The sequence below is a fragment of the Macrobrachium rosenbergii genome, chromosome 27 (genome assembly GCF_040412425.1).
Source record: "Macrobrachium rosenbergii isolate ZJJX-2024 chromosome 27, ASM4041242v1, whole genome shotgun sequence".
Taxonomy (NCBI): domain Eukaryota; kingdom Metazoa; phylum Arthropoda; class Malacostraca; order Decapoda; family Palaemonidae; genus Macrobrachium; species Macrobrachium rosenbergii.
In genome coordinates this window covers 39,053,251-39,080,008 of record NC_089767.1, presented here as the reverse complement: position 1 = coordinate 39,080,008, position 26,758 = coordinate 39,053,251, and the positions used below count along the sequence as shown (strand labels likewise).

At 37.2% G+C, this 26,758-nt stretch overlaps 1 protein-coding gene across 4 annotated transcripts; it reads left to right on the top strand.

Annotated features, from left to right (window-relative positions):
* On the top strand, positions 1–26,758 carry LOC136853670 (uncharacterized). 4 transcript variants are annotated; one of them, XM_067129599.1, is made up of 2 exons: positions 1–655; positions 12,648–26,758. In XM_067129599.1, the coding sequence occupies exons 1-2, from the start codon at positions 572–574 to the stop codon at positions 14,115–14,117; spliced, it is 1,554 nt and encodes a 517-aa protein (XP_066985700.1). In that variant the 5' UTR covers positions 1–571; the 3' UTR covers positions 14,118–26,758. The 4 variants fall into 4 exon arrangements, with proteins under 4 accessions (XP_066985700.1, XP_066985703.1, XP_066985704.1 ...); XM_067129602.1 differs by lacking the exon at positions 1–655 and adding an exon at positions 5,680–5,831; XM_067129603.1 differs by lacking the exon at positions 1–655 and adding an exon at positions 5,896–6,408.

Here is a 26,758-nt window from a genome sequence, read left to right as displayed (position 1 = left end):
TCTTTATTATGAAGCGTGCCGGGCATGGGCGAGGTCCCACGTTTAGTCAAGTCCGGTGAGAAAGAAACCAGTGACAAAACGAGTCGGCGTCGTAAATTTGTGCCACAGTTGAAGGAGTTTGTTGTCTTGTAAAGGGGGATCCTATATATACACAATAATAACCTGGTGACATAAATCCTGTGTTTACAGTCACGAGAAAGGGTCGCTCGCTCGAAGTTTTGGACTGAAACGACGGATGTTTCCGTTGAAGGAATGCTCGTAATCTGTGTTACTGAGCGGAAGGATATCGCTTCGCTGTTTGTGAACAAGAAAAAGAGTTCTCACACATGTGGCAACAACAACTGGAGTGATTCGTCAACGCGGTTGATTTCAGCCGTAAGCCTATAGCAAAACAGCGAAGAAAATTTGTGAAAATATAAAAAAGTGACATGCCCAATTAACCGCCATTCGAGTGACTTGCTCTGAAAAGAGCGTTTGGAAACTCAGCGCGTCTACAAACAGTCCGGATAAGATAAGGCATGATAAAAGCAAAGAGAATGCAGTAAAGAATAAAGAAGGAAAAGCTCACAAGATGGAAGACACAATTAACGCCGAGTTTTTAACTCCACTCCAGGCTCTACTGTGGAAGCGGCAACGCGATCTCTTCAATGCCCGGGTAAGTTGGGGGTGGGGGGAGGGGATGGGATTTGTCTGAGGACAACGGGACCTATTGTAAATCTCTTTATATAGAGGCATGTCGTGTTTGCGTTTGTGGAAGCGAATCATGACATAGTTGTTTGTTTATTCTTTTTTATAGATCGCGTTTTACACCAAGCATTTATATCATTCTAGTGGCGAGTCCTTAGAAGTTTTGTCTACTATACATTGTACTGACAATCCAAGGAAGACTCGAATTTGTTTGTACGTCCGCCAGCCTTGTGTTTATGTGTATGTGTGTGTGTGAGAGAGAGAGAGAGAGAGAGAGAGAGAGAGAGAGAGAGAGAGAGAGAGAGAGAGAGAGCTGAATGGTGGAAGGACGATGGGCGAGTGAGTGAATGTAGGTTGGTAAGGTGGTATTGTTCCTTATTCAGGTACATAAGGATATAAAGGTACGGGACGCCTCCCAGATTGAGCAGTGGACTGTGGGAAAGTGTTCTGGAATTGATTTTTAATATTTTCAGGGAGGAATAGTATTGAATTATAAAAGGCGTTAGGCCTAGAGATAGCTCGAATTTGGGCCTATTTAAATAACTATTTTGCTTGATATAACGAGAACTGCACTTAGAAGTCTTTGATATTGTTATAGTAGATGTAAAAAAGGAAAAAAAGCACGTGGTAGCCTAGTGGCTTGGGCCACCATCTCCTGGGACCACCAGGTGGAATGCGAGTAGCACGCGTCGTCACGAAGCTGTAATCGGTGGGGAAGAAGGGGAATACTCTCCCCCCCCCCACCAGCTTTCCCCCCGACACACACACACACACACACACACACACAGGGGTGATCGGGCACTTATGACACGAGGTGCGTTCTCTTAGAAAGGCTCGTAGGTCTAATGTATACAGGTTTTTTATGTGTAGTCTATTGTGGTATTATAGTCATTTTAACTAGTATCTTGACGTTGCGTCAGTTTTATTATTATTATATTATTATTATTATTATTATTATTATTATTATTATTATTATTATGGAAAATGTTATATAGTAAAATTCTTTTAAAATGCAACAATAATGCGTTTCCTGATAGTATGATTATCCAAAATTTTACACGTATAGTTACATAGATACATGTGTACACGACTATACATATCTTATTTCTCACGTGTCATTCATATACTGTACTGAATACGTTTTTACTTTTTCATAGGGTTAGATTCAATTTCCAGTTATTACAAGTTTTTCTGAAATCAGTTATTGAATGCAAATATTTACTTCATTCATTTCAAGATACTCTGTTCTATTCCAATTCTGTTGGTCCAAATTGCCAACAAATAAAAACCAAAATATGCTCCGAAGTTTCTTCGGCGCAATCGAATTTTCTCTGCAGCCGCTACAGCGTATAATCAAGGCCACGGAAAACAAATCTATCTTTCGGTGGTCTTGATATAATGCTGTATGAGCCGCGGCCCATGAATGTTTAACCACGGCCCGGTGGTGGCCTGTCCTATATAGTTTCCAGAAGCACGGTATGGCCACTTTAGCCTTAAATAAAATCAAAGCTACTGAGGCTAGAGGACTGCAATTTGGTATGTTTGATGATTGGAGGGTGGATGATCAACGTACCAATTTGCAGCCCTCTAGCCTCAGTAGTTTTTAAGATTTGAGGGCGGACAGAAAACTTTTACAGAAAACTAAAAATTGGGACAAAATCAGTAAAAGAGCACAGATCCTCACAGTTTTTTATACGGGTGTCCAGGAGCAAGAGCCTTTGCTGGCATATGGCCAGCTTAAGCTAGACTACTATTCACAGTTGGTATATTTCCATTTAATATCAGGATTTTTTTTATAGCATGTGGAACAGGTAAGTAACTGAAAGGTTTCTCACTTATAAATAAACATAGAAAAACTTATCATTTAAATAAAACTGAAGGCCGTTTGGTATTTATGCTTGCATATGATTATAATTATAATTTCATTATAGTTATTATTTAACAACAATGAGTCTTCACCTTCCACTTTTGCTCATCATCAAACTAAAACCTAAAGTACATTCTTAAAGTGAAATCATTTTAGTAAACAGTAATAGCAACAAGGTTTTAACCAAATCATTCTGAGATTACTGTAAGTGCAGTCAGTACCTTGATACTTCCAGAGTATATCTTAACATTATACTGTATAACTATTTCTTGTTCTGGCCTAAGTTTCGTCGATGTTATGATACTATTGGGTTCAGCAGGTGGAGGCACCTGCTTCCCAACTAAGCAGTCACCTGTGACTGAGAGCCATCTTTCAGTGCTTCCTTAATTACCTGCTGAAGGAGGAAAATGCAAGAGTATTTGAATATGTCTGATATATCTCAGACATTGTCTGTGATTGAATTCTTACAGATTGCATAAGTCACGTTCTCTTTTTGGGTAAAACTGTAGCCTTTGTCATGTGTGTCATTTCTGTCAAAAATCCTATTAATGTGTTATATCTAAGCATTATTTTTAATTGTCTTAACCATGCCGAAGTGTCAGATAATTTTACATGCCTTCTAAAGGTTAGAGTAAGCCGAATGGTTTGACACTGCTTAGCTAAGCCCCGTTGTTTTGGTTAGTATGTTTAACTAGGGATCATAAGGTGTGTCACTTCATGTATAAACCAAATGAATATGGGGACAAGAAGTAATTGCATTGTAAGTGCCGTGATAGTCAGGTGGTAATTGCTGTCTCCATGAAATTACAGACGCGGCCAATGAGAGCAACAGGTCTACGGTAGCTAGGCTAGTAGTTTGGAAAGTATCACTATTTGGTTTCATGTTACATATAACTGTCTTTCAGCTTTACACAATTATCCTTATTTTTTCTATTTTATAATTCTTCACGCTTTTATGCACTTCTACATGCTTATGAATCAATTTAGATTATTTTAGATTAGTGAAAAAGATCACATATACGTGAAATAACATGGAAGCTTCTGAGATCTGACCAGAGATGTCTGCAGTTCATGAAGGCATTATTGAGTAGAGCTTACCACCTAGTTAATACTCATTGTTTTTTATTTCTTTGAAAATGGCAGAATTTGTTACATTACAATCCTTTAAGGGCGAGGTATCTTGAACGTAAATGATGCTGTTCAGGAATCTGAATTGCCTTTGATTCATCAGAATTCGCCAAGTTACAAAGCATCCACTTCCACGTGGTAGAAGGCCATATAGTGATAAAGTTACACTGTCAGAAAGTGACAGCGAGGATGATGTACCAGTTGTTTCCCGATAACTTCTTGGGAACAAAAGAGCGATCTTTCTTAGATAGTGACCCCCAGCATAGTTCGGGTGTCGTTATCCAGGACTAATATTTCTTGGCGGCCATTGTCTATATTATATTGACAGTCTTTTGTTCATGTTTTTACGGTAATCTCCAACGTGCTTGTACTAAACACGTCGCAAAGGTAGACACATAACGGGTTAAAACCCATTGTTTGTGCTCGTAATCGTGGAAATGTTGTGCAATTTGGATCTAGCACTGTAACTAACAACTTGGCCTACAATCATCCTAGCTTAAGAGGTGTGTGAGAATGGTCAAACGTTTTTTCGCACCTTTCCAGACCTAGTATCACCTTAAATATATTTTTTTTATCAGTTTGAAGGACGTTTGGTTGCCCTTAATTGTTATCATGTGAAACCATCTCTTCGTTAGTAAGGTACTCCATTTCTGTAGGACTACGCTCTTGGGAAGTGCTGCTGCTTTCCGAGAACTACTTCGATGTCTAGTACCAGTGGTGGTTGGTTTAGATTAAGCCGTTCTCATGCCAACTGTTGATGGCCAAGAACCCGAAGGTCCACATTTGACCTTCTACTGCCTTTCACACCTGACCATGCCTAGAGCAACTGCTCGAGTTAGGATAAATCTGGCTTAGTCTCGACCAATCAACTGGTTGTGAGGTAAATAAAAGGCTCTCTGCCTAAACAACCAAAACGATAGGCCCTACTTTAGATTTGACTAATCACAAGATTAAAAAAACCCTTCCTGTGCCTTCTGTTGGACAAGTTGATCATGTTCCCATAAAATCCTTTGCAACAAGTACAAGAGAATTAGTGGGTATAACAGTCAAAGATTTAGCAATATGAGTCTAGCTTTTACGAGTCTCGATACCGAGAAGGGTTCTCATATGACCACTTGGAAAATGGCACGTGAAAACAGAGATTAAGATCTGGAATATTTATATGGAGAAATCAATGGCAGATGTGTATTGAGCTATGTCATACCTTCCTTTAACAAATGCTCAACTACTGATGCACAATGGGTGACGAAATTGTTGGAAACTTATTTAAAATAGCAAAGTTGTTTTGTAACTTCCGACAGCCGTTTGTATAATTGGGCTAAAAATCCCAAGTAAGTAACTTTCTTGAACTTGCTGGAAGTAGGATTGGTAATTACGGTACTGAAAGTTCAGTGTTCTAAGCCAAAATAAGAGGCGGATGATCACCCATATTAACGAAAGTTAAATGTGTGGTTTAAGTAACAGACCCAGTCAATTTGGCATTTGATGAATCAGTCAAGGTGAAAATCGGTCTAGCTCTAATTTTCGCCTAAAACACACACACACACACACACACACACATGATATATATACGTGTGTAAAGTAAAATGTGATTTCATAAAGCATTATCTCTTTTTTCACGATAATGTGGTATTTTCTCTTTCCATACTCTATACTGTATATTAGTTTTTGGACTGTATTTCAAATGGTTGAATTAAGGATCTTATTTAATTAAAAAAAATACAGGGATTAGTTACAAAAATACAGGGAGTTAAACAAATTCATTGTATGATGTGTAGTGTTTTCTCCTAATGGGATACCATCAGTAGTTGGATATTTTGTTAAATTGTTACACAACTATGCCTATGGAAATCGTCTCCAAATCGCACCCTATAATTGGTGCTTGGACCAGCAAAGAGTAATATAAGGTTGTTATAACATTACACTTCAGCCCATTCTTTCAAGTTAACTGTTTTTTTTTTTTTTGTAAATCCTTTTAAGGCCTTTGTTACCCTACAACTACCTGGATAACTGCAGAACCGCTTATTAAAACTCTGGCACATGTTGCTTCCCCTTTAACGATTTAGTCAGTGATAAAAGTGTGACAGTGACAGTTCCCGTGGTGGTGTAAAGGTGTATTTTTTAAGTGACCTCGTTAACGCTTAGGAAGGTAAAGGATTACGTACGGAAAAATATTACGTAAAGGAATGTTAGCTGGCGTGTTTTAACGTTTGTTAGTCACAAGAATGCAAGTAAATTAAGAAGGCTAACCAGCTGATTCAGACGAATCGTGAATGGCAATCTTGTTTCTGCATGTTTAATGCTCAGTAACAAAGCGCTAACGCTTTCTTCCACCCAACAGGATTTAGTGTGATTTCGTTTTTTAATTATAGTGCCCGTTTTCTTTCTGTATGGAAACCGTCAGAAATTTAATCCATCTGCTTTGCTGGGATTGAGGAAATAGATTCGGCTCTTAATTTCAGTCAAGTATCCGTTAATCGCAGTATCTTTCAATATTTTATATTCCAGTTGTAAATGGGATTTGGTGACAAGTGACATGATGGTGTGGGATTAGGCCTACATGATGTTCACGCGGTTGAAAGGATTACAGTATTTACTCCGAAGATCTCCGTCATGTCACCTAATTTTTCTGTTACATTCTGTGGCTGCTTGAGATTTATCAGCTTTTATCCAGTCGTTTTGTCCAATTGGGAGTAAGATCGTGAAGAAGGAGCCCCAGACAACAGGTTGGAAACGCCGCTTTAACGAAGTTCCCCTTGAAGTAGGAAAAAACCGACGACTTCTTTAGTAGCCAATGAAAGAAAACGAGGACGTTTGATATATATTTATAATTTTAATCACTTTTTAATTTCCCGTTTGTTTTTCAAAACGCAACAGCGCCGAGACATTTCCCGCATTTAGGGCCTTCGGGGTAATTAGAAATTGAAAAAGGTTCAATATGTCACATTTTTTTAATATCTACCAGATTTGTATTTACATTGAATCAGCTGTTTATAACAAGAGGTGACCTGACCCCGCTTATTTCCCTCTGAAATCTCTGCGTTTTCGGATTATCACGATATTTCCGGCCTTCGAAAAATCTCCAATATACAGGGCATACACATACACAGGCGGGGTGAGTGGAAAAATAATAATAAAATAAGAAATTAATAAATTAAAAATGATTGTGAGGATGCTATTGTATGGCGTCAATCTTACGTTTGTCTCTTATATCGGTAATTATTGTTTTTAATGGCCACATTTTTCCCGCATCAGTGACAGTTGGGCCTGTGTGACCGGTGGGGAATTGGCAAGTGCCCCGGGGGGTTTAGAGGAGGGCGTTTGGAGGGTATTTAATGGTGAAAAGATTAATTCAAACGGGATAAAATTGTGACGTGTGATTGATGGCCCCCTTTTTTTCGGGGGGGGGGTCTCGATTTGCGGTGACCGTTCGCCTTGGCAGCGGCATTGCTGTCGAGTTTGCCGTTGCTCTGGCCGAAAGGACCTGTTATTGCTCTAAAGCAACTCTAAATGACCACAATACATTGTTTGTAGGCTATTCCAAAGGCCAGAGGAACCATTTATCTGGGCAGTCAGGCCTAGCCTGCATCTTGCCCAAGGCTAGAATGGTAGGCTAGCCTAGATCAGCATAGGCCTATGTACTGGTTCAAGCTTTAACAATCAGCACAACATAGCAATTGTAGTGTCTCCCATACTCTGGGGATGATCTTTCAGACGCACGTGAGATTAGGAATTGACATTCTGTTAGCCTAGGTCAGGTTAGGGTAGGGTGGCTGAGTAGGGAATGGCTATAGATTTAGAATATGGGTTTAGTAATATTATGTTTAATTTTGAGCAGGGAAATAATAACCAATGCTTTTGCCAAGATGATTAATAAGAAACGAACTTTTTAAAAATTTTTTCTTCAAAACCATGGGCAGATTGATAAGGCGTATTGCCTATATAGCCTAGGCTAGTGGTTAGCATTGCAAGGCTTGGGAACTTGCAAAGTCCCAATTCAATCTCAATTGTTTCATGAGGTAATCAGAACCTTACAATTCTTAAGTGGAAGCTAAGGAGTGAGGTAGAGGCAAGCCAAGGGTGCCCCACCCCAAATTTAAGTAAAACATAGACAAATATCTTAGGTCACAATTTTGTAGGTGGGTGGGTTCAGATGAAACAAAGGGCTTCTCCCCAACCCCACCCAGTCAGTTGGGACCTTAACTTTCCAAGATGAAGTTAGGTGAAGTCAGGATGTATCCTCTTGTTATTTTTATCTAGGTAGGGTGTTACATCATAGGCGATGCTCTGTGTTTGGGAGGGATGTCTTGGTGAGGTAAGAAGCTAAATCTTATACATCTGAGGTGAAGATAAGGTTGACTTCATTGTGATGATGCACCAGATTTTTGCATTGGGCTTTTATTCTTCTTTTAGTTTTATTTTGCCATTGGCAATCACATGATTTGGTTTTCACCACCCAAAGGCCGTGGTTTCAGCAGTGGACTCCCATGACTGTTTGTGGTATATGGGCAGAGGAAAACATAAATGAGTGGTTTACTCCAACCGTAATTGAAAAAAATATACACACAAAAAACACAAAATAAACACCAGGGAGAATATAAATATACTAAATGCTTCTTGTTGAAAGGCAAGAATTTAGGCCAATTTGTCATTCTGCTGCCTTCCATAGCTTTAACTTTTTATAGTAAACATTTTATGTTCATATTTCACACTGCTCATTTATTATGATGAATAGGCTATGGCCTGTCAGACTTTGTTTGTGGATGGTATTCATTTTTGTATTTCATTAACCCAAAATGCTAGGTTGAAAATATCTAGTGTGCAAACAGTAAGCAGATGTTTTCTTTATAGAGGCTATTTTTTTTATTAAGGATGGCAGTCTTTTACATGAAACTTCTTTAGCTGAAACAAAATTGAAAAACCATGTGTGCAAAAAACCATGTGTGCAATATTGATGCAAGCTTATGAGTTAGAAAAAATTATTGGAATCACATTAGTTTCTGCACAACCACTTCATGTACCGGAGTTATATTAAACAGAAGTTATCAATACTATTATGCCCGTATTTAATCGTATCATAAGAGATGATAGCTGTGATAAGAAGAAAATTCTGTGACATGAAATTTCCCAGATTTATGATGTTGGTAGTTACTGATTGACAATTGCTGAGGCTTGTTAACTGGAAAATAAAGCCTAAAATGGGGTTTGTGAGCATTCCATTTCCATACGTTTTGCGGTCCTAAAACCGCACTTCCTGAAAACCTTTGAATAGGCTGAAGAAAATTTTAAAAAATATTGCATGGTCAAAGTGAGTATGATTAACATAGGAAAACTGTGACAGTGGTGTAGATTCTAGTGAAAAGAAACATGGATATTTGCTGTGTACTGGAGGTACAATATAAAGGAGCAGGAACAAAAAATACTTTTTGATGACAATGACAAGTGTGAGTGTTGGTGGAACAGTTGCAAGATGAATGAAAAAGTGATAGAAGTGGGACAGTTAAACTAAATAATTATGACACTTAAAATTAAGATACGAAAGAAGGTAATGCATGTGTTTTCAGTATAGGCAGTCCCCGGTTATCGGCGAGCTCGGTTATCGGCGATCTGGTTTTACGGCACTTGTCTAGCGATGAAAATGTTCAATTTTCTGTGCCAAAAAATCACAATTTCTGCTTATCTGCGCCGATAATTGGGTATTGGCGTTGATACATACCTAACAGAGGTCCTGATCTCTGGTTATCAGTGCCAATAGGTGCCGAAAATTGCAGATTTTCGGTTATCGCCGATTTTCGCTTATCATCATGCTGTTGGAAAGGAACCACCGCTGATAACCGGAGACTGCCTGTACATTACCACTTGGTGCAAACAGGGAGACCAGAAAAAGAAGAGCGAGAAATTTTGGACAGGTCATCAAATGCAGTGACAGAAGTGCCACAGGCAGAGTATACGCTGGTAAGGGGGAACCTGGATGACCATGTAGGAATTTCAGCTGGTTTGAGGATGTGATGGTTAAGCTCTGGAGAGATAAATCAAGAGGGAGAAGGAGTTCTGGAATTCTGCCAAAGCCGAAGATTAAAGTTGCAGAAGACAACATATTAAACAACTCGTACACTTACAGTGATCCAGAATGGAAGGCTGAAATACCGATTGATTATAATATGACAGAAGCAGACAATATCAGAGAATAGGATTCCACTGTGAGACTTTCTAGGAGATTTGGTAGTGAAGGAAATAAAGATGAAGAATGAGATTTGAAAAAGGAAGAATTTAGTGAAGAATACAATGAAAGCATCAAAAACTACTACTGTATAAGAAAATAAACAAAAGTCAGCAGAAGTAGGATGTTGTGTGACATTGGGTAGAGGAGTCTGAGGAAGAGGGACTTGACGGTAGAATTAATATGTACAGTGGGAAATTTAAGAGAATAGAGCCTTGAAGCACTGGCAAAGCACAGGCAGGGAAGTGGATATTTGAGATATACTTAGGGAGACGAGGGAACCTAAAAGGCAGGTGTCAAGGGAAAGAAAATAATTTTGTAGGAATTTAATCAGAATCTTAGCATAGCAGAGAGAAGAGAGAAAATATTCAGGATAGCAAAATGGGTGAGGAAAGATGTGAAATGGGCAAAAAGGCCCTAAGACTTAACAGAATGACAGAGGCAGTGTGTTTTTAAAATCTGATTGACGAGAATGAATATAGACTGAGGATGTGGACGTTAGAGAGCAACCAATGGGGAATATAATTTCTGAATAGGTTAGAACAACCATAGTTCACTGTTTACTTGAGCTAGGGTCATTCATGTTTGCCCACTTTGGTCAGGTAGTGTTGGTATTGCATTTCTTTCTGTGCTTGGGATTGGTGTTGACGTAGCCAGGGAAATTTTCTTTAACTAGTGTAATATTGCTGTAGTATAATTTGGTGTATTGTAATTTAGGCTCAAAGGTGCTGTGCTAGTTGGTTGCTTGACAACAAGAACCTCTTCATATGAGTTCTGCAGAACCCCTTACCTCCAGAGATGCTATTGTACTTGGATGCATTAAAAGATGGGTGGAGCACACAATTGACAGGAGACAATTTTCATTTGCATATCAACTTCCTGGAGATGCAAACAGCAATGTTACGATTACAGCCCGATAGTCCGAAGGCCCGATAGTCCGAAAGGCCCGATAGTCCGAAGGTCCGATTGTCGTAGGTCTAAGCCGGCATTCCGAGGCAAGCGTCCCCCACCCCCGCCTGATTAATCCCCCCGCCTCCATGGCTAATACGGCAAAATTGTAACCAGTAAACACCCCTAGGGTACGTTATGTTGGTATTTTTATGGGTGTTTACTGGTTACAATTTTGCCGTATTAGCTATGGAGGGGTGGGGGGCTGATTACAGTCCGTCGGACTATCGGGCCTTCTGACTTTCGGACTATCGGGCCTTCGGACTATAGGGCGGTCACCAATGTTACAGCCCTACAAGCATTCCAAGATGGAGTGATGTGCCATTGAGATGTGTTGATAAGCAAAAATACAACTAGTAGCATACATCCACAAAAATGAGGGAGGACAATTCTCTTTCCTTCTGTGTCATTGGGCAAGTCAGATTACTAGATTATTAAGCTGTTGACCAGCTACGTTCCTGGCAGGATGAATCTTGAATTAGACCAGCTCAGCTACCATGGGCAATTCATAATGATAATGGTCTCTTTTGTCATTGCAAGGCAGAAAAGCTGTTTGAGCTCTGGGGAACACCAATAATTGATTTGTGTGCCTTGTGGCTAAACAAATAGCTCCCAGCATTCTGCTCCCTCATCCCTGACCTTGGAAATCGCAAAGCTGCCTTGTTATTGGCAGACAGCTTCCCTAGTAATTTTTGGATTCTCCAGTCCAAACCATCTTTGGAATATATGCATCCATCCGTTAATTACATTAAATGGCTTGGTTTTAATTGTTTCAGGGATTCCTTGCCGAAATCTTCACGAAGGTTAATTGCTGGCTACCATAACACATTTTCTGTTCATGTGTTGTCCCCAAATTTAATGCTTTCCCGTGTTTTTGAAGAACATAGTACTGTAGGCAGTGAGGATATAATTTTCCTTGGTTTAGGAGCAAAAGCAAAACTAGCATATTTTGTTCATCTTGATCACTTCTGCACTCTTCATCATTTTTTGGGGGGCGGGGGAGGGGGACATGCATTATCATTAGTTTGGCAGGATGACCGAACTCCCTATTTTTGCATTTTGGGGTGGCAATAATTAGCGATATGTATAGTGTGTGTGATCTTGCATACACTGTTCTCAACACCATGAATGCTACAGCTTGACTGACGAATAAACAGGGTAGGATTAAATTGGGTAAAGAGATTATTCGTGCAACTGGCCAGGAGGGCATCCATACACAAAATTTTAAATCAAGCGTAAGAATGTGGTTTTCAGTACTGTATGTAATATTTTCCAATTGTGTAAACATGAAACTTTAGAAAATACTTTTACTTTACTGGATGGTTTTTTTTGTCTTGGTGGAAGCTTGTTGAAATTTTTTTATTGAAAGGTTTATGTTTGATATTGATGTTTGTCTGATAGTAGAAAATAGGAACCTTTGAAAATCAGAACTGTATAGTTATATTTTTCTCCTATTTCACTGAACTCCAAATATTTAACAATAACAATGAATCCAGTAACCAAAGAAGAAAAGCTTTGTTACAGAAGTGTTTAAGAAATGCATGTGAATTACTAGTTATTATTATGGGGAAACACAGCCACAGTCACAAGAAATCTCTACATTTTTCACCTGTTAAGGACAAAGCGTCATTCTAGTAAATCTAAGAAATTCAAGGGACTGAATATTTCTTGTTTTACTTCACAAATCCAATTTTCATCATTTTATGTGTCTTGTGTCATTATAAATGTTTTGGTTGTAAGATGCAATATGGACTGTTTGTAAGTGGTTTAAATATAAAACGTATTTCATTTTTCCAGGTGCTACATTTCCTCCTGTGGACAATGAACGAGAAGGAGTCACATGAGGTTGAGACAGAAGATCCCCGCCCCAATAAAGGTGATCACGAAGCAGAGGAGCAGCAGGAGCATGGACAGACTGAGTTGCGCACAAATTCATCCACTGATCGGGTGGATGAAACCAAAGGACTTGAGGATGAAAGATTACATCCGATGTTACCTATTTACATACCAAATCAGCTGGGAACAGAAGGACCAAAGGAACCAGGAGGATATGTTCGGAGGCCTGGATTCAGAAGCAAGTCTGGTATTGGGCCTCCTCCACGCCCATTCAAGAAGGCAAGATATGCTTGGGAAATAAAGAATTATGAACACACTTTAAACAATATGACTCAGAATTTAGGTGAGTGCTCAACTGATCTTCATGATGAGAGCCAAGATTCACAGTCTAGTGATGTGAATAGTGAAGGCAGTCAAGAAGATGGCGTTTTAGACCATCGAGAAGGTTTATTGCCTGGTACTTTAGAAAGAGCAGCTTTTATGGATCCCAGAGCACGCCCACGACCGGATTTAATGCCACCCATCATGCCAGCACCATATCCCACAACCTACGGTATGATGACTGCACCCCCTCCTCCAGATAGTGGTTTACGCCCAAGTGACTGTTTGAAGGAGGGTCAGCAAGTTCCTCCAGATCCTGATGCTGGCATATTGAGATGGCATACAAGACAGTTGTGTCGAAGTATATTTGATAACACTGTTAACCGAATGTTAGAAAACATGGGGTTCTCTCCAGTCACAGAAAGAAGTCAAGGGATCCATCCCTTGTTAGTCTTAAGTTTAAGTGACGATGAAGAGCGTGAGGCAGATGAGGCCCAGCAACGTGCACTAGAAAATGAGGCACTGACTGCAGCTATGCACCACAAAGGGCTTTTTTTGCCTCCCTATCATTATGACGCTTTAGAAAGTGGTGGAACCACCACCGACTATGATTCTTCAGATGATGACAGTGACCTTGGGGAAGACCCAGTTCCTGATGATCTGTCTCATGAAACTCACTTGCACATGACACACATGATCAGCAGACCCTTGCCGCGAGTACCTGTCATTCCTACAATGCCAGCTATGCCGGCACCTCCCACTGAACCTGTTGCTCCCCCTTGCCCCCAACCTGTTTCCCCTCACCTGATTCCGCCCCAACGGCCTCAAGAGCCAGACTGTGATGAGCATGCCTGTGATGCTGCGGTACCTAGGAAAGATATAAATTCTGAAGAGGAAGAATCTGTTCTAGACAACAATAAAAACTCTGTAGTAGGGGACCAGAACGGCTGTATGACTGAGGATACTGAAAGTAGAGGTTCTGCTGAGAGACAAGTAGTGGACACTCCTAATAACAAAACTGAAAACGAAAACAACAACGACAAATATTTTGTAGACCAAGCCATTGAAATGGCTATCAAGCAACAGGGCTTGGGTTACCAGCAAGCGTGATGATGTCCCCACAGTCTCTAGTTAGCTTGATCAATTTGCATTTCTCTGTTTCTGCCATCCCTTCCTGTGAGTGTTGCCGAATGTGTGAATATTAGACTAGATTTTTTGCCGAACATTGAGATTGTCGTTACTATGTTTGCTGTCATCTGCCATAATATCATGACGATTTAAGAGAGACTTAAAGAAAAATCTTTGCTAATGAAAGTCCATAGGTGATGAATGGACATGGAGCTCTAATGGTATTTTCCTAGTCTTTTCAGTCAAAGTATGTTTATATTTTCAGAGCATGATACTCATTACTTTAGGGTTTATTTATAGAATTCTGAATGTCAAATTATATGTGCCTTTTGTAGTGGTCCAGTTAAGCTGAAACTGTTGAAGCTGGCCTTTTTTGCCTTTTGATATTTTTCTTGGTTTTGGAAAATTTAAACTGGTTGATGAAATCACATTTTAATTTTTGGTAATGAGAAAACTGTTACCTGGCATCCATGGTAGGTGAAGTTGAGCAGAACTTGACCACTACAGAAGACATTATTTCCAATCTGACTTTGTTTTGTATGATATTTGGGAACAAAGTCTCAAAATATTTTATTGAAGATTGATAGTTTAAAGATTATTGAAGCTTTAATACTTGCAGACTATGTTAGGTTGTAGCAAAATGTTCCAAATTTATTGTGCATTTTGTTTCCCACAAGCTGATCTTTGTTCGCTGAAGGTGATTAGCGTACAGTACATTCATTGCGATGAATTATCCAGACTTGCTTCAACCTGATGTAAGATCTCATGTTTCATATACTTTTGACACTAAAAATATCTCAGATTGCTGTGAAAGAGTTCCTTAGTTTTAAGACCAAATCAGATTGTATTTATGAACTCTTTATTGTGAATGAGCCGTTTTCTGGTAGCTGACTCGGATCAGATTTCTAGGCTATTAGTGAAGGGCTTACAGTAAATCACACATGATTAGGAGCTTTCTGAATCTCACTACAAAAGTACTGTATGGTATTTTGTACAAATGCTGTTGTAAAAGCACTTGCGACAATTTCATGCCAGAATGAAAGGGACTTCTCAGATGTAAATGCATGGGTGTTTTGATTTACCGTGAGGGCCATAACATAGGGGCATAGACTATGAATGCCTTTATAAAGGAATAGATAAAAGTATATAGACTGATGATGCCATTGTGTTTGTTTTCATGAATATCTTGTCTTTAGGTAAGGTGAGCATACCCATGAGGGCCAGCAGAGCAGTAGACGTGGTCTGGTGGAGTTAGTCAGCTTGGCATTACAATCCGTCCTATAGATTAGTTGCAGGACTTTATGACCCAGTTTTTTTGGAGTTTTCTGCTGTAGTTTCCGCTGCCTTTTGATCTTCATAGTACTCTTGCTTTCGTAGTTACGTGAATATTTCCAAGAGCTCCGTTTTGTAAGTTATGTTTAGTGGTCATATTTTTTTCATACTGTATTGAATTTTTAATTAGCTCAAGAGAAGGTTTACTTTAAACTCTTTTTACAAATGAAGATAACTCCATTATCTCACATTTAGCACTGTCATGCATTGAAGTTTTTCATGAAGAATCTTAACTGGTTGTGATGCTGTAATGTTAAATAGGTGAAGTATATAATTTCATGAGGACTTATATGTTTCCTCTTTAAATTTTATGCTTTTTGTCCACTGATACTGGGTCTTGGGATTCTGTCTCCAACCATTTTTGTATTGCTTAAAGTTGATGCTATTATGAATCCTTAAAGTTTGAAAAGCGTTTCACCAATGTACTGAGTCAGGATGGCACATTATTTGCTCTGTCTGGCCCTGAAGGATATGCTTTACCAGTTACCGTATACATTTGACAAAATCTGAATTATCAAGTTTGGATTTGGTTTTTCACTTTGGCATGTCATTTTAAATACTAAAGGTTTTACATTGATTAAATGGTATTCAAGGTAATATGCTATGTTAATACATTTGTTATTGAAGTAGTTTTCTGGAAAGATTTATCTTTGATTTCACAGTGAGTAATGTTCATAATTTTGGGTAGTATGCAAGCTCTTTAATCTCCTAAATATAGACATGATTCCTGATTCCTTGGGGCATCCCTGTGAAAACTGTAAACTGTAGTCGTCATCATGATTGAATGGTATCTTTGCATTCACTTGGTGGATGCCACACACTGGTGTGAAATTTAGTATGTGACTTCACATCCATTCAAGCGGTTATTTTATTTTTATTTTTTAAGGAAGGTGTCTCTGACTGCATAAAAGTGAAAAAAAGTAGAGTTCCGGGGACAAACCCCTACCCTAAGGCTCAAAATACAGTACAGTACTAGAACTAAGTGGGGAAATCCGACCATATGTTCTAAAACATCTGCACTGCCAAAGGTGCCATAATGAAAATTAATACTTGAGGCTTGGTAGAAGGTTTCCTGTATTCTGGAGAAGACAGCATATATTGAATACAAAAAACCAAAAAGATTTGGCACAAAGCAACTATTCTTTGTACTATATTTTAAATTGTTTAAAGCCAGGTGTATGCTCAGCATCTGACAACATTGAAAAGCTTCATGACCCAATGCATGTTGAAGATCTCTTAATCGGCACTGGCATCTTCAAGTCCCCCTCAAGTAAATTCATAGAGGACAGAAGTGATGAATTGCCTCTCTCTCTTGTCATAAACAATTATTAACCATACAAGTGACTAACCATCAGAGTTATTTTGATAAAGAAACAATTGTGGATAATCAGTCACCATTGTTCCAAGTAAGAGCCAAGTTTTCAGGATTACAAATAAAATGCAATAAAGATGTAAATGACATTTAGTACTCATATTAAAAGGATTCTGGTGGATTTGTAGTGCTGTACTGTAGTTGATAGACGTGTATTTACATATAATACTAGTGGATTGCAGATTTCTTTTGTTCCTGCACGAACGTCATGGCATAAGAAGTCCATAGTATCATTTACTGAACTGTCATATGCTGTGGGTGTTCTGCATGATTTTTCTTTTTCTTCTTCTGTATTCCCTTTGCAGTTTTGTTGGATAAAAATGCTACTTAGAAAGAAAGTGAGTGAGGGTTTGTTTTGCTGAGTACATGCATACACCCAAAACTTTGTACATTATTCACTGGGGAATATGCTAACTTTGTATTTTACATGCCTGTTGAATATTTACAACCTGATAGTTTTTTCTCCTCACAGGAGAACTCATGCGTGCTACATTTTGTAGCTGTTATGGTTTAGTTAAAAGGACAGTGATAGGGTAACTATATTGGAAAGGAGTATAGGGTATGCTTTTTTTAAATTTTATATTCTCAACACAGTGTATGTTGACTCGCAATTGATGTATGTATTATTTTGGAGTAATAACGGGATTGATGTTATAACAGGATTGATGTTATCCAGTCAGAATAGTATGTGTAGGGCTACTTAATTTACAGATCAACTAAAATTTTTGTGTTCATTCAATTTTTCTTGAATGATTCCTTGTGATCTTGTGGTCAGTCATTTAAAAATATAACATCGCTTTCTCAAGTTTTTCAGTGGTTAAATAATGAAGATAATGTCCTCATATTATTCAGTCAACAGGATAAGGTTCGCTTAACATCTGTAGTCGATGGGTACTGAAATAGCCCATGCTAAGAATGGGCCTTTAGGAGAAACTTTCCTAAATCATGTAGTTGCTGAGAGTATTCCCTTCACATTGTGATTTATGGATCTTTTTTCAAACTGTTTGTACGTCTTAGAATAACACTTGTGACTAAAAATATGATTACAGTTGCTGGTTTTTAAACTGGTGTCATGAACAAGATCATTACAGTCTTGTGAAGTATGAGTCACTGTGCAGTACTCATATCAGCATGTCAAATGGCTTCCAAGTTCCATCTCCTGTTATGTGTGCATTTTACTTCGAGGGTTTTATTGAAACTGCATATTCAGTAGGCGAAAGAAATTCCTTCATGGAGATTTTGTTTTTACCATTCATCTGGCAATGTGATAGTGTGTTCTTGGCCTATGCTGGTTACAGAAGTCATTCTTTATCCATACTTACATTTGAAACTTTTGAATATTTTTTTCCCTTGTGTGCCATATTCCACTGCTTCCACTAATGTTTCCCATTTGTATCTCCTAAGATATACATTATCTTCATTTGTGTAAATTCCTTGTTGTATTACTTAATTAGAATTATTCTTAACTTGAAAGAGTAAATCCATGTAAGTGAGTTGAACTTCCATAGGTAGTTGGGTCTTTGCTGTGTGGCCTTGCTGCGTGGAAAAGTAATATAACATTAGTAATTTTGAAAGTGAAAGTGACTTCATTTTAGAAGCAAATTGTGAAATATCCCCAGTTATCTTATTCCCATTGGCCATAGTAGTTTAAGTGAGATTATTAATTGGTTTGTTTACTTAGAGAGAGTTACACAACAGAGATGTCTCTTAATAGAACAAAATTTTTTATTTTCTTTTAGGTATTGTTTAACTTGTGTTGAAGTGGCCCCATCTTTGTTCTGAAATTTTTGGGAAATTTGGTGTCTCAACAGTTAAAAGGAGTGAGTAATTATGTGATCTAAAAATAATTTTAAGTCTTGCACTTATACTTTAGCCATCAGTAGTACATAGGGAACTGCCTGTTAAACATACACCAGGTATATTTCTTTTATAAGAACAAATTAGTGATGTTGGTAGAAGATTCTAGTGATTACACATGGTGGAAGGGTGCTGTCCACAGCATGGATAGTATTCAGGCTGAGAATTGATAAGTTTGTCTCATTGGTGTGGTTAAACCTTTTTTGACAGTAATGGTAATGAACGAAATATAGATTGCTGCAATAACTGGTGGTCTGGAATATTTGCTGGTTATTTGAAGATCATAGGCAATTTGTAAAAAGGTTTCTGAAAATTGCTTAGGTACATCTTTGTGGTCCACTTGAAGAGTTAAATAATAGATTTTTAAAGGCAAAATTTTTCTGTTACAGTATTAGTAAAACTTTGCATATATAGATGTATAAAAACTTATGATAAACATCACTAATGTTTTTAAAAGGTTAACACTAAAAGCACAATACTTTTTAAGAGACCTGGTCTCAGAATTTAAGCTGGTATTATCTTCCATAGATTTGCCTCAGAACTCCAGTGTTAAAATCAAGTAAATGCATGAATTTTGGTGTAATGTTTTATAATAGAATATATATAGGATACTTGAGGGGGTGTAATTTCACTGTCCTTGAAAAAGGGAAATAGGTACTAATTGAAGTTGGCTTTGGTTTTGAATAGAAACATTCCTTTTCTGTAGTAAGGTTTCTCTGTACTGTCAGTGTGGTTAGGCATTATGTTTTCAATAATTTGTTAGCAAAGGATGCTTTGATAATTTATGAATGTAGTACAATATATGTACAGTATATGTAGATTTTATTTTGTGGAAGTTGGGAAGGAGTTGGATAAACTGAATGTTCAGACAAAATAACGGATGTTTATTAAAGCACTTGGGATTTGGTCCTCCTGTCATTATGAATACATAACATACTGAACTCTTGGCTGAATGTGGTTAGCTTCCATTAGTGGGCAGTTCAATGTATTGCAGTAATTCCTGTAGAGATAAGCAAGGCCTTTGCCCTTTTATTTTGCAAACGATTGCACGTATACCTATTATGATATGTGAGAGTAACTTTTATCTCCCTCATTCTCGTTTTAATTCCTAATACTTTGGAAGTAAGAAGTGGTGGCATGTTTTCATTTAGTCGAGATACAGTTCTCAAAGAGGATTGCTGGCGAACTTTAGCTCTTGAAAATGTGCATTTCTTTTTGGGAAACTACAGTGCAGTGAATTAGTATACTTTGTATAGTCAAACACAAATTGTCAGTGAATCGTGGTAGATTTTATTCATAATATTGAATAAAAACGTCATTGAGGGATACAAATTACATTAAAATAGAGAAGATTGTTAAATAAAATGAAGTTCTAAGTTGAAACCAATCTTGGCATCCCAAACGGTTGACATTTGCTCTCTTCCTTAATCTGTAATAAACATTATCCCTTCGCAGTGCTTATAATGCTCATTTTCTTATTTTGACATTGATGTTCATCTTTTTCTTTCATATTAATATATTATGATGGGTAACACTTCAGGATACTAGGAAAATTGTATAATTTTCTAACAGTATATGGGAGTAATAATTTTTTGCAAAGTTCACAACATTTTTTAACTCTCCAGTACTACAGTACAGTTTTATTACCTAGGGGAATCATTTTTTTATGAGAAAATAACAGTTGAGTTCATTGTATTGTTGGAATTTTATGGGCTATAGATATACTGTTTATTAATTTTATTAAACATTACATATTGGTAATATTACTTTAGTATACTGATGTCAAAAAATTATGGTATCATGGTGTGCTATTCCCTTCGATAACTTTAAAATGGACAAGTATTAGGTGTTTATACTTGAATGCCAACCTATCTTGCTTACCAAATACCTAATGTCCTTGTACGAATAAAGTAACTGCAGAATATGAACCATTATGATGATCATAGGTAGTGTGAGTGGGCTTTCTTCATCACATCATCCTTCTGATCTTGAGCACACATCTTCAGTACTCTGACAAATGTTCAATTGTTATTCCATTTTCTTTATTTTGCTTTTAAGCAGCTGTTAGCAATCTTTGTTTTATAAAAATGTCATCTTATATTTTGAAGTCCACATCGTTGGTACCATTTTACGTTAAAAATATTCAGCAAAAGTGAATTGTTTCTAAGAATGCCAACGTACCCAACTGTAATGTAGATTCTTTCTGAAGAAAATAATGTTTTAGAGTTTGACCAGGTGACAGTTTCTCTTCTTTACTGGACTAATTAGGTACATCAAGTATTATTCCCTTGAACTGTGATTGAGTATTGTGCTCGATGGCTTGCCACAGAATTGGATTTGATTGCAAAGTGGCAAGCCTGGTCATAATGATCATTTTTCCATTGCAAGGCTGGTAACTGTGAAATGAATTATGATAATTATTGAATAGTAATTATAATTCATTTCAGAGTTAGGGGCAGTGGGCAAAATTGTTGTGTAATGCCTGTTGACTCGTTTCCGCCAGAACTTGATGGTACACTGCCAGAGTAAAACAATGGCTGGCTCTGGGTCATGCCATTGTATGAAGAATTTTCTCCATGGAAAGCCTTATCCAGGAGACTACAGAATTCCTAAGTGTTAGGGACTTGGCTTGCTGTGTTTATCTTGCTCCTCTGTAAATTAAGGGTGGACTCCGTTTGGTGGCCTTCCAGTTCGTGCATAAACTGCTTATGAAGGACAAGTGGTTAGACAACCAACACCTGAGCAGCAGGTTAGGAGGACCGTTATTCATGTAGCTAAAACAGTATGGTGATTTTTCATTCTCTTCATTTCCCAGTAGTGGTTCTGTGCCACAACTTATTGTATGTCATTTATTTGATTGTTAGATACTATAGTGAAACTACTGCAACCGTACATCCAACCCAAACATGGTGATTGGAGGCAGATGTGTTCCAACACTGAGGCTAGCAGAAAAAACAGTGCTAATTGGTCTGATCAGAGAAGGAAGGTAGGGTCCTCTTATGCCTTAGTGTTTCCCCTTTTTATGTATCCAGTTTTGTTGGAAGCACCTGAGCCAGGTATGGATGTGCTGTAAAGGATAAACACTCTAGTGACATGATCCTGCTGATTAGGCAATCCATCACTTTTTATTTTACTCGGTCAGTAGGATGAGATATGTATCATTTGGATTATTTGTGAGATTACAAGATAGAAATCCTGATTTAAATGGCACCTTAACCTTGCTCATGCATCGCACCTCTCTGGGATGGATGCTTGGGGCTTCAAGGTCTCTGGATAATTGGATATAAAAGGTAGTTTAACCAGACCACTGAGCAACAGCTCTCAACTTAACGGCTGTAAGTAAAACAAATACTTTCATGTTCTGTGAAGCTACCAGATGGGAACCAAAGTTCTAAAACTTTTATTATTACACGGGGAAAGGATAGACCATGATATCTATCAACTAAGTAATTTTTACTCCCAATATTTTTTACACTACCTGGAAAGCTCCTGTAACATATATATGAAATCTTCATGTAAAGATACCATAGAGTTAATTCGAAAACTGTCCTGTTGCATAAATGATAAAAGAATCTTTCACTACCATTTCTTTACCTAATAAGACATCACTTTTCAGAGTAGAACACCTATTTTCAGCTACCAAGCATGTTGAAAACATGCCACCACCAATTTTTATATTCATTTATGTTTTAATATCTGTAGAGGCTCCCGGTACTATTAACCCCAAAAATCTTTTGTATTATAAATTAAGCATTCATTTCACATATATGAACCCAGTATAAATGAAGCAGTATTTTGAGTGGTTGTTCAGTATCATTAAATCCCATTGTCTGAAATAACTGATACTGTATGGAGTTAATACGTAATTAGATATTAAATTGGACTGGCACTCTTCATTCAGAAAGTGTTACTAAACTATTCCAATTTTAGGATTTTTTGTTTCTCAGAATAATGACGTTAGCCTTGATTTTGTAATTTTGCAGGGATCCTTTCAATAGGCAACTCCAGGAGAAGCCATGAAGACGTACATGTTTACTTGCCTCCTTTCCTTATTTCACCTCATTGTTCAAACTTCCTCAAATGATGTCAAAAATTTGTGTCATTTATGTCTTGCAGTACCTAAAGCTGATCATCTGGCCTTGCTTCTCTTTGCATATACCAGCTTAATTAGGTTGTAACAGTTTCCAAGAACTATTTTTTGTATCATTGTCTTACTCTAACTTTTCAGGTTGACTTATTACTAGTTTCCTGAGTGTTAAGATTTGTCTGACTCCAATATCCCAACTTCCAGCCATACCCATTACTGAGTACTTCAAGATCTCTTGGTAATTTCATTCCCAACCCAGCACAGAAGACAGATATACCCTCTTATCCCCATTTTGATATTCCAGTCCTGAATAGATGCAATAGTTGATGTAGGAACTTTTCAAAATTGCTCAAAATGAATTATTTTTTGAACAGACCTTCATTTCAATAGGAAACCTCTCTCCAAACACTGCAGACTGTACTTCACCTGCTGTAGCAGAAGGACGTTTTACCACTATGTTAAGCTGGGACATCTTATTTTGCATTCAGTCACTGTCTTGGTACTCATTTAGCAGTTGCTTTGGATGTGTAACTTTTTCTATATCTGCAGGTTAAAATGCAATGTATGTAATTGAAGGATTTTCTCTTTTGTAATCATCAGTTCTTTACAGAGGTGAAAGTAGAGTAGTTAAGTCAAACGACCACTTACACACGAGCTTTAATTTGGCCTGAAATAGATATAAAAGAGATTTCGTACAGAATTAAGACCGTGCATTTCTCAGATATGCTGTTAGAATTCATGTTCAGAAATTTTTCTTCTCTCTCTCTCTCTCTCTCTCTCTCTCTCTCTCTCTCTCTCTCTCTCTCTCTCTCTCTCTCTCTCTCTCTGTATGATAAAATTTGTCAAGTTTAAATGTGGCTCCAATAGTATCGAAGCTCACAGACTTGCCTTTTAAGACCCCTCCTATCAGTTTAGGCAGTTCCAGGTTTACCATTTTTTTTTTTTAACAGAAATGTGAAGAGATATAGAAGCGGACAGCTGTGCCATGCTTTGCAGTCTTTTTCAAACTGTAAATTTGCCTCTTTTTTTTTTTTCTGGTAAATGGTGTTTAGAATTTTATGTTCTTTTCACCTTTTTCATCATGCCATATCTCCCATGAATTCTTGTTTGTTCTGTCTGGGCAATTTTCTTAACATTAGTACTGTATTCTTTTATTCATTTGTGATTTATGTTATGTACTGAAGGATCCTTTTTACCGAGAGTATTTACAACTGTTTATTGTTAACATTTTATCTTGACTTGCAAAGTATTCTTTTAAGGTTTAAAGTAGATTTTCCCTTTGAACCTTTTAGGTTGAGTTATGTATTAACTGAGGCTTCTTTGGCTATCATAGTGGACTTTTCAAAATGGTTGTTATCAAGAAGATAGCACCATCAGTTATTTGAATACCACCATTGCGATTATAAAATTGTTCAGAATAAAGGAAGAAACACAGATTATGGGCATTTAGAAGTTATTGATTGTGATTTTTGAGTTGAGGGTGGTGAGAACTTACTGGCTTGTTCCTTCTCTTTTGAATGTAAAAGGGGAAATCTTGTGTAAATATGTAGTGTTTGATATGCTGTCAACCATATAAGTCTTTCAGTTGCTTTTTATGTTTGTATGTTCCTGTAATGTGATGTCATAGAAAATGTGATGAACAGGAGTGGCATTTAAGCTCATAACCTGTCCTTACATTTGAATTAAGATGATCGCACTCATTTTGATGAAAACATACTCTCTCAGACTCGTGTTTTGTCAAGCACAAATGGAACAATTTACGGTGTTAGTGTTTTTTTTTTTTTTTTTAATACTTGACATGCACAACAGTGGGCGGTGGTTACTCACTTCAACAAGGGCTTTATAGTGCTCAAAGCTTTTGAGTGCTAGGGGATTTTGAATCTCTCTCCTTTATTTCTTTTTTTAATTTACATGTTCTTAATAGAGATTTTTCAAAAGCTCAACTTTAGATGTATCATATATCACTTACAACATGAAGATGGTGTTTGAATAGGTTTTGAATGAGGAGTTCACTTGTGAGGAATTGTTTGGTTGCTCCTGTACGGTTAGAATGGCCAATTTGTCATCAGAAGTTCACTTTCGTTGGACTTGCTGAGAGATGGAACTTCATGATAAACCAAAAGCTCTTTGAATAAGTCAAATTTATTTTAAATTGGTAAAATTACAAGTCATTGTAAAGAGCAACTTGCGTAATACTTGGTTAGCCCTAAACTTTTTTTGAGGCTAAGGAAATATGGTTAAAGTAAGATTTAGTGGAACAAGAGTTAAAAAGGACTCCCAAATTTATTTGAATAGGCTCATTTTGTAAATAATGTAGCAAAATTATATGTATAGGGTTTATTTACAACGTTAGATATTGACATATTATTTTTTGTTTCTTCTTTTTTACTTTTTTCTTCATGACTATTGTTGAATGTACCTTACACTTACATAATGTAGCATAATTTATTGGAAGTGATAACTTGTTTTTGTATGTAAAAAGTCATTCTATTCAGAAATATTTTAAAACACTTTTATAGTTTTGTTTAAAAGTATCCACCATCTTGAATGCAGATGAATATGCATATCCTTCTAAGTGTCTTTTCCAAAAGGGTGGAATTGAATTCAAAAGTATCATTTTCACAGAAGTATATATTTGTTACATCTCGGCAACCTTTTCACACCAACAAAGGAATGCTGTTAACATTATCTCTGTAGTATGTTTGTATTAGTGGTGAGCTGCATTCAGCAATAGTCTCCGAAAGTGAGCCACACCTTGACAGGATTTTCCGCGAGTACGGAACGAAGAAAGTTTTGAAAAAGAAACAGAAAGGAAAGACATATATTTAGTTGGTGTTTATTATTTTGAATTTTATGTTGAGATGAAAATTTTATTTATTTTCCTTTAGCAAGCATTTACTTTTATTGAGGTGCTAAAGCGTTGAGTTTTTAAGTGAACACTTGTCATACTTGCTAAATTTTCATTTTTATCATTTCCCTAATCTTTTGTTTTAAAATGTTGAACCATCTGCACAATCCTGTAGGCAGAAAGTTCATTTTTCAGTGGACGTGTTATTAGATGCCGTTGCCTTCTGAACTGATAATGATGAACTTAATATTGTGTTAAATGTATTGCCCAATTGTGTTAATACTTCCCATCCTGTGCAGCTGGAGTGGTAATAGCAGCTCAGTCTTAGTCAGCTGAAAGAGAAAATGAATCTGGAAATAAAAAAGTGCTCACCTAATTTTAGTTCCATCAAGGAGCATAATTCTTTGTTCCCTACACCTGCGACATGGCTTTTAACTGGTTTGTCAAAGGTGATTCTCTCTTCTTGGATGCTTTTATTTTCTCATGAAGTTTTTTTTTAAAAAGCTCATATCACAATAAGATAGAGAACATTTTCTTAATCTAATAACAAAATGCAGTACTGTATCTGGATATACAGCGTACCGTTTGCCTTAAACCACGTTATAAAAATGTGGTTGGTAGCAGATCCCTTCAGCTGATGAAGCCTGAAATGAATATTTGTGAAAGCCATCTTCTGAGCTACGATACTTTCTCTATTATAGTTTATTTTTATAATTATGATGCTGTGCTTCATTTATTATTATTGTAGAAAAGCTGTTTCAGTCTGAAACTGAAAATAACTGTGATCACAACTTACTGAAATTCACTAGACGTTGTTTAAGGAGTTCTTGTGATGATGTGTGACATGTTGCAGTGTCTTGTGAAAGATGCAGTGGCAATTTTTAATGGGACACCATTGACTTTTGGGAAAGTATTTTTGCGTTGGAAATTCCACTTTGAAACGGCTGTGGAGAGGAAAGTGTCGTCACTCTCCAATCTCAAAAGTAAGGCTTTGTGAATTATATACATGATTGGTAGCTTTATATGAATTCTATTTGGGGTATTAGGGAAAGCTAGAAAAAATCATGGCATATGCTTTGTACTATACCCTTGGCTGTAAAACAAAACTAAATAAAAATGTTCTAGTA

Excerpts from the sequence above, each read along its gene's own strand:
- LOC136853670 (XM_067129599.1), top strand. The coding sequence starts at position 572 with ATGGAAGACACAATTAACGCCGAGTTTTTAACTCCACTCCAGGCTCTA. Across the intron at positions 656-12,647 it reads GCGATCTCTTCAATGCCCGG|GTGCTACATTTCCTCCTGTG; the intron begins GTAAGTTGGGGG and ends TCATTTTTCCAG.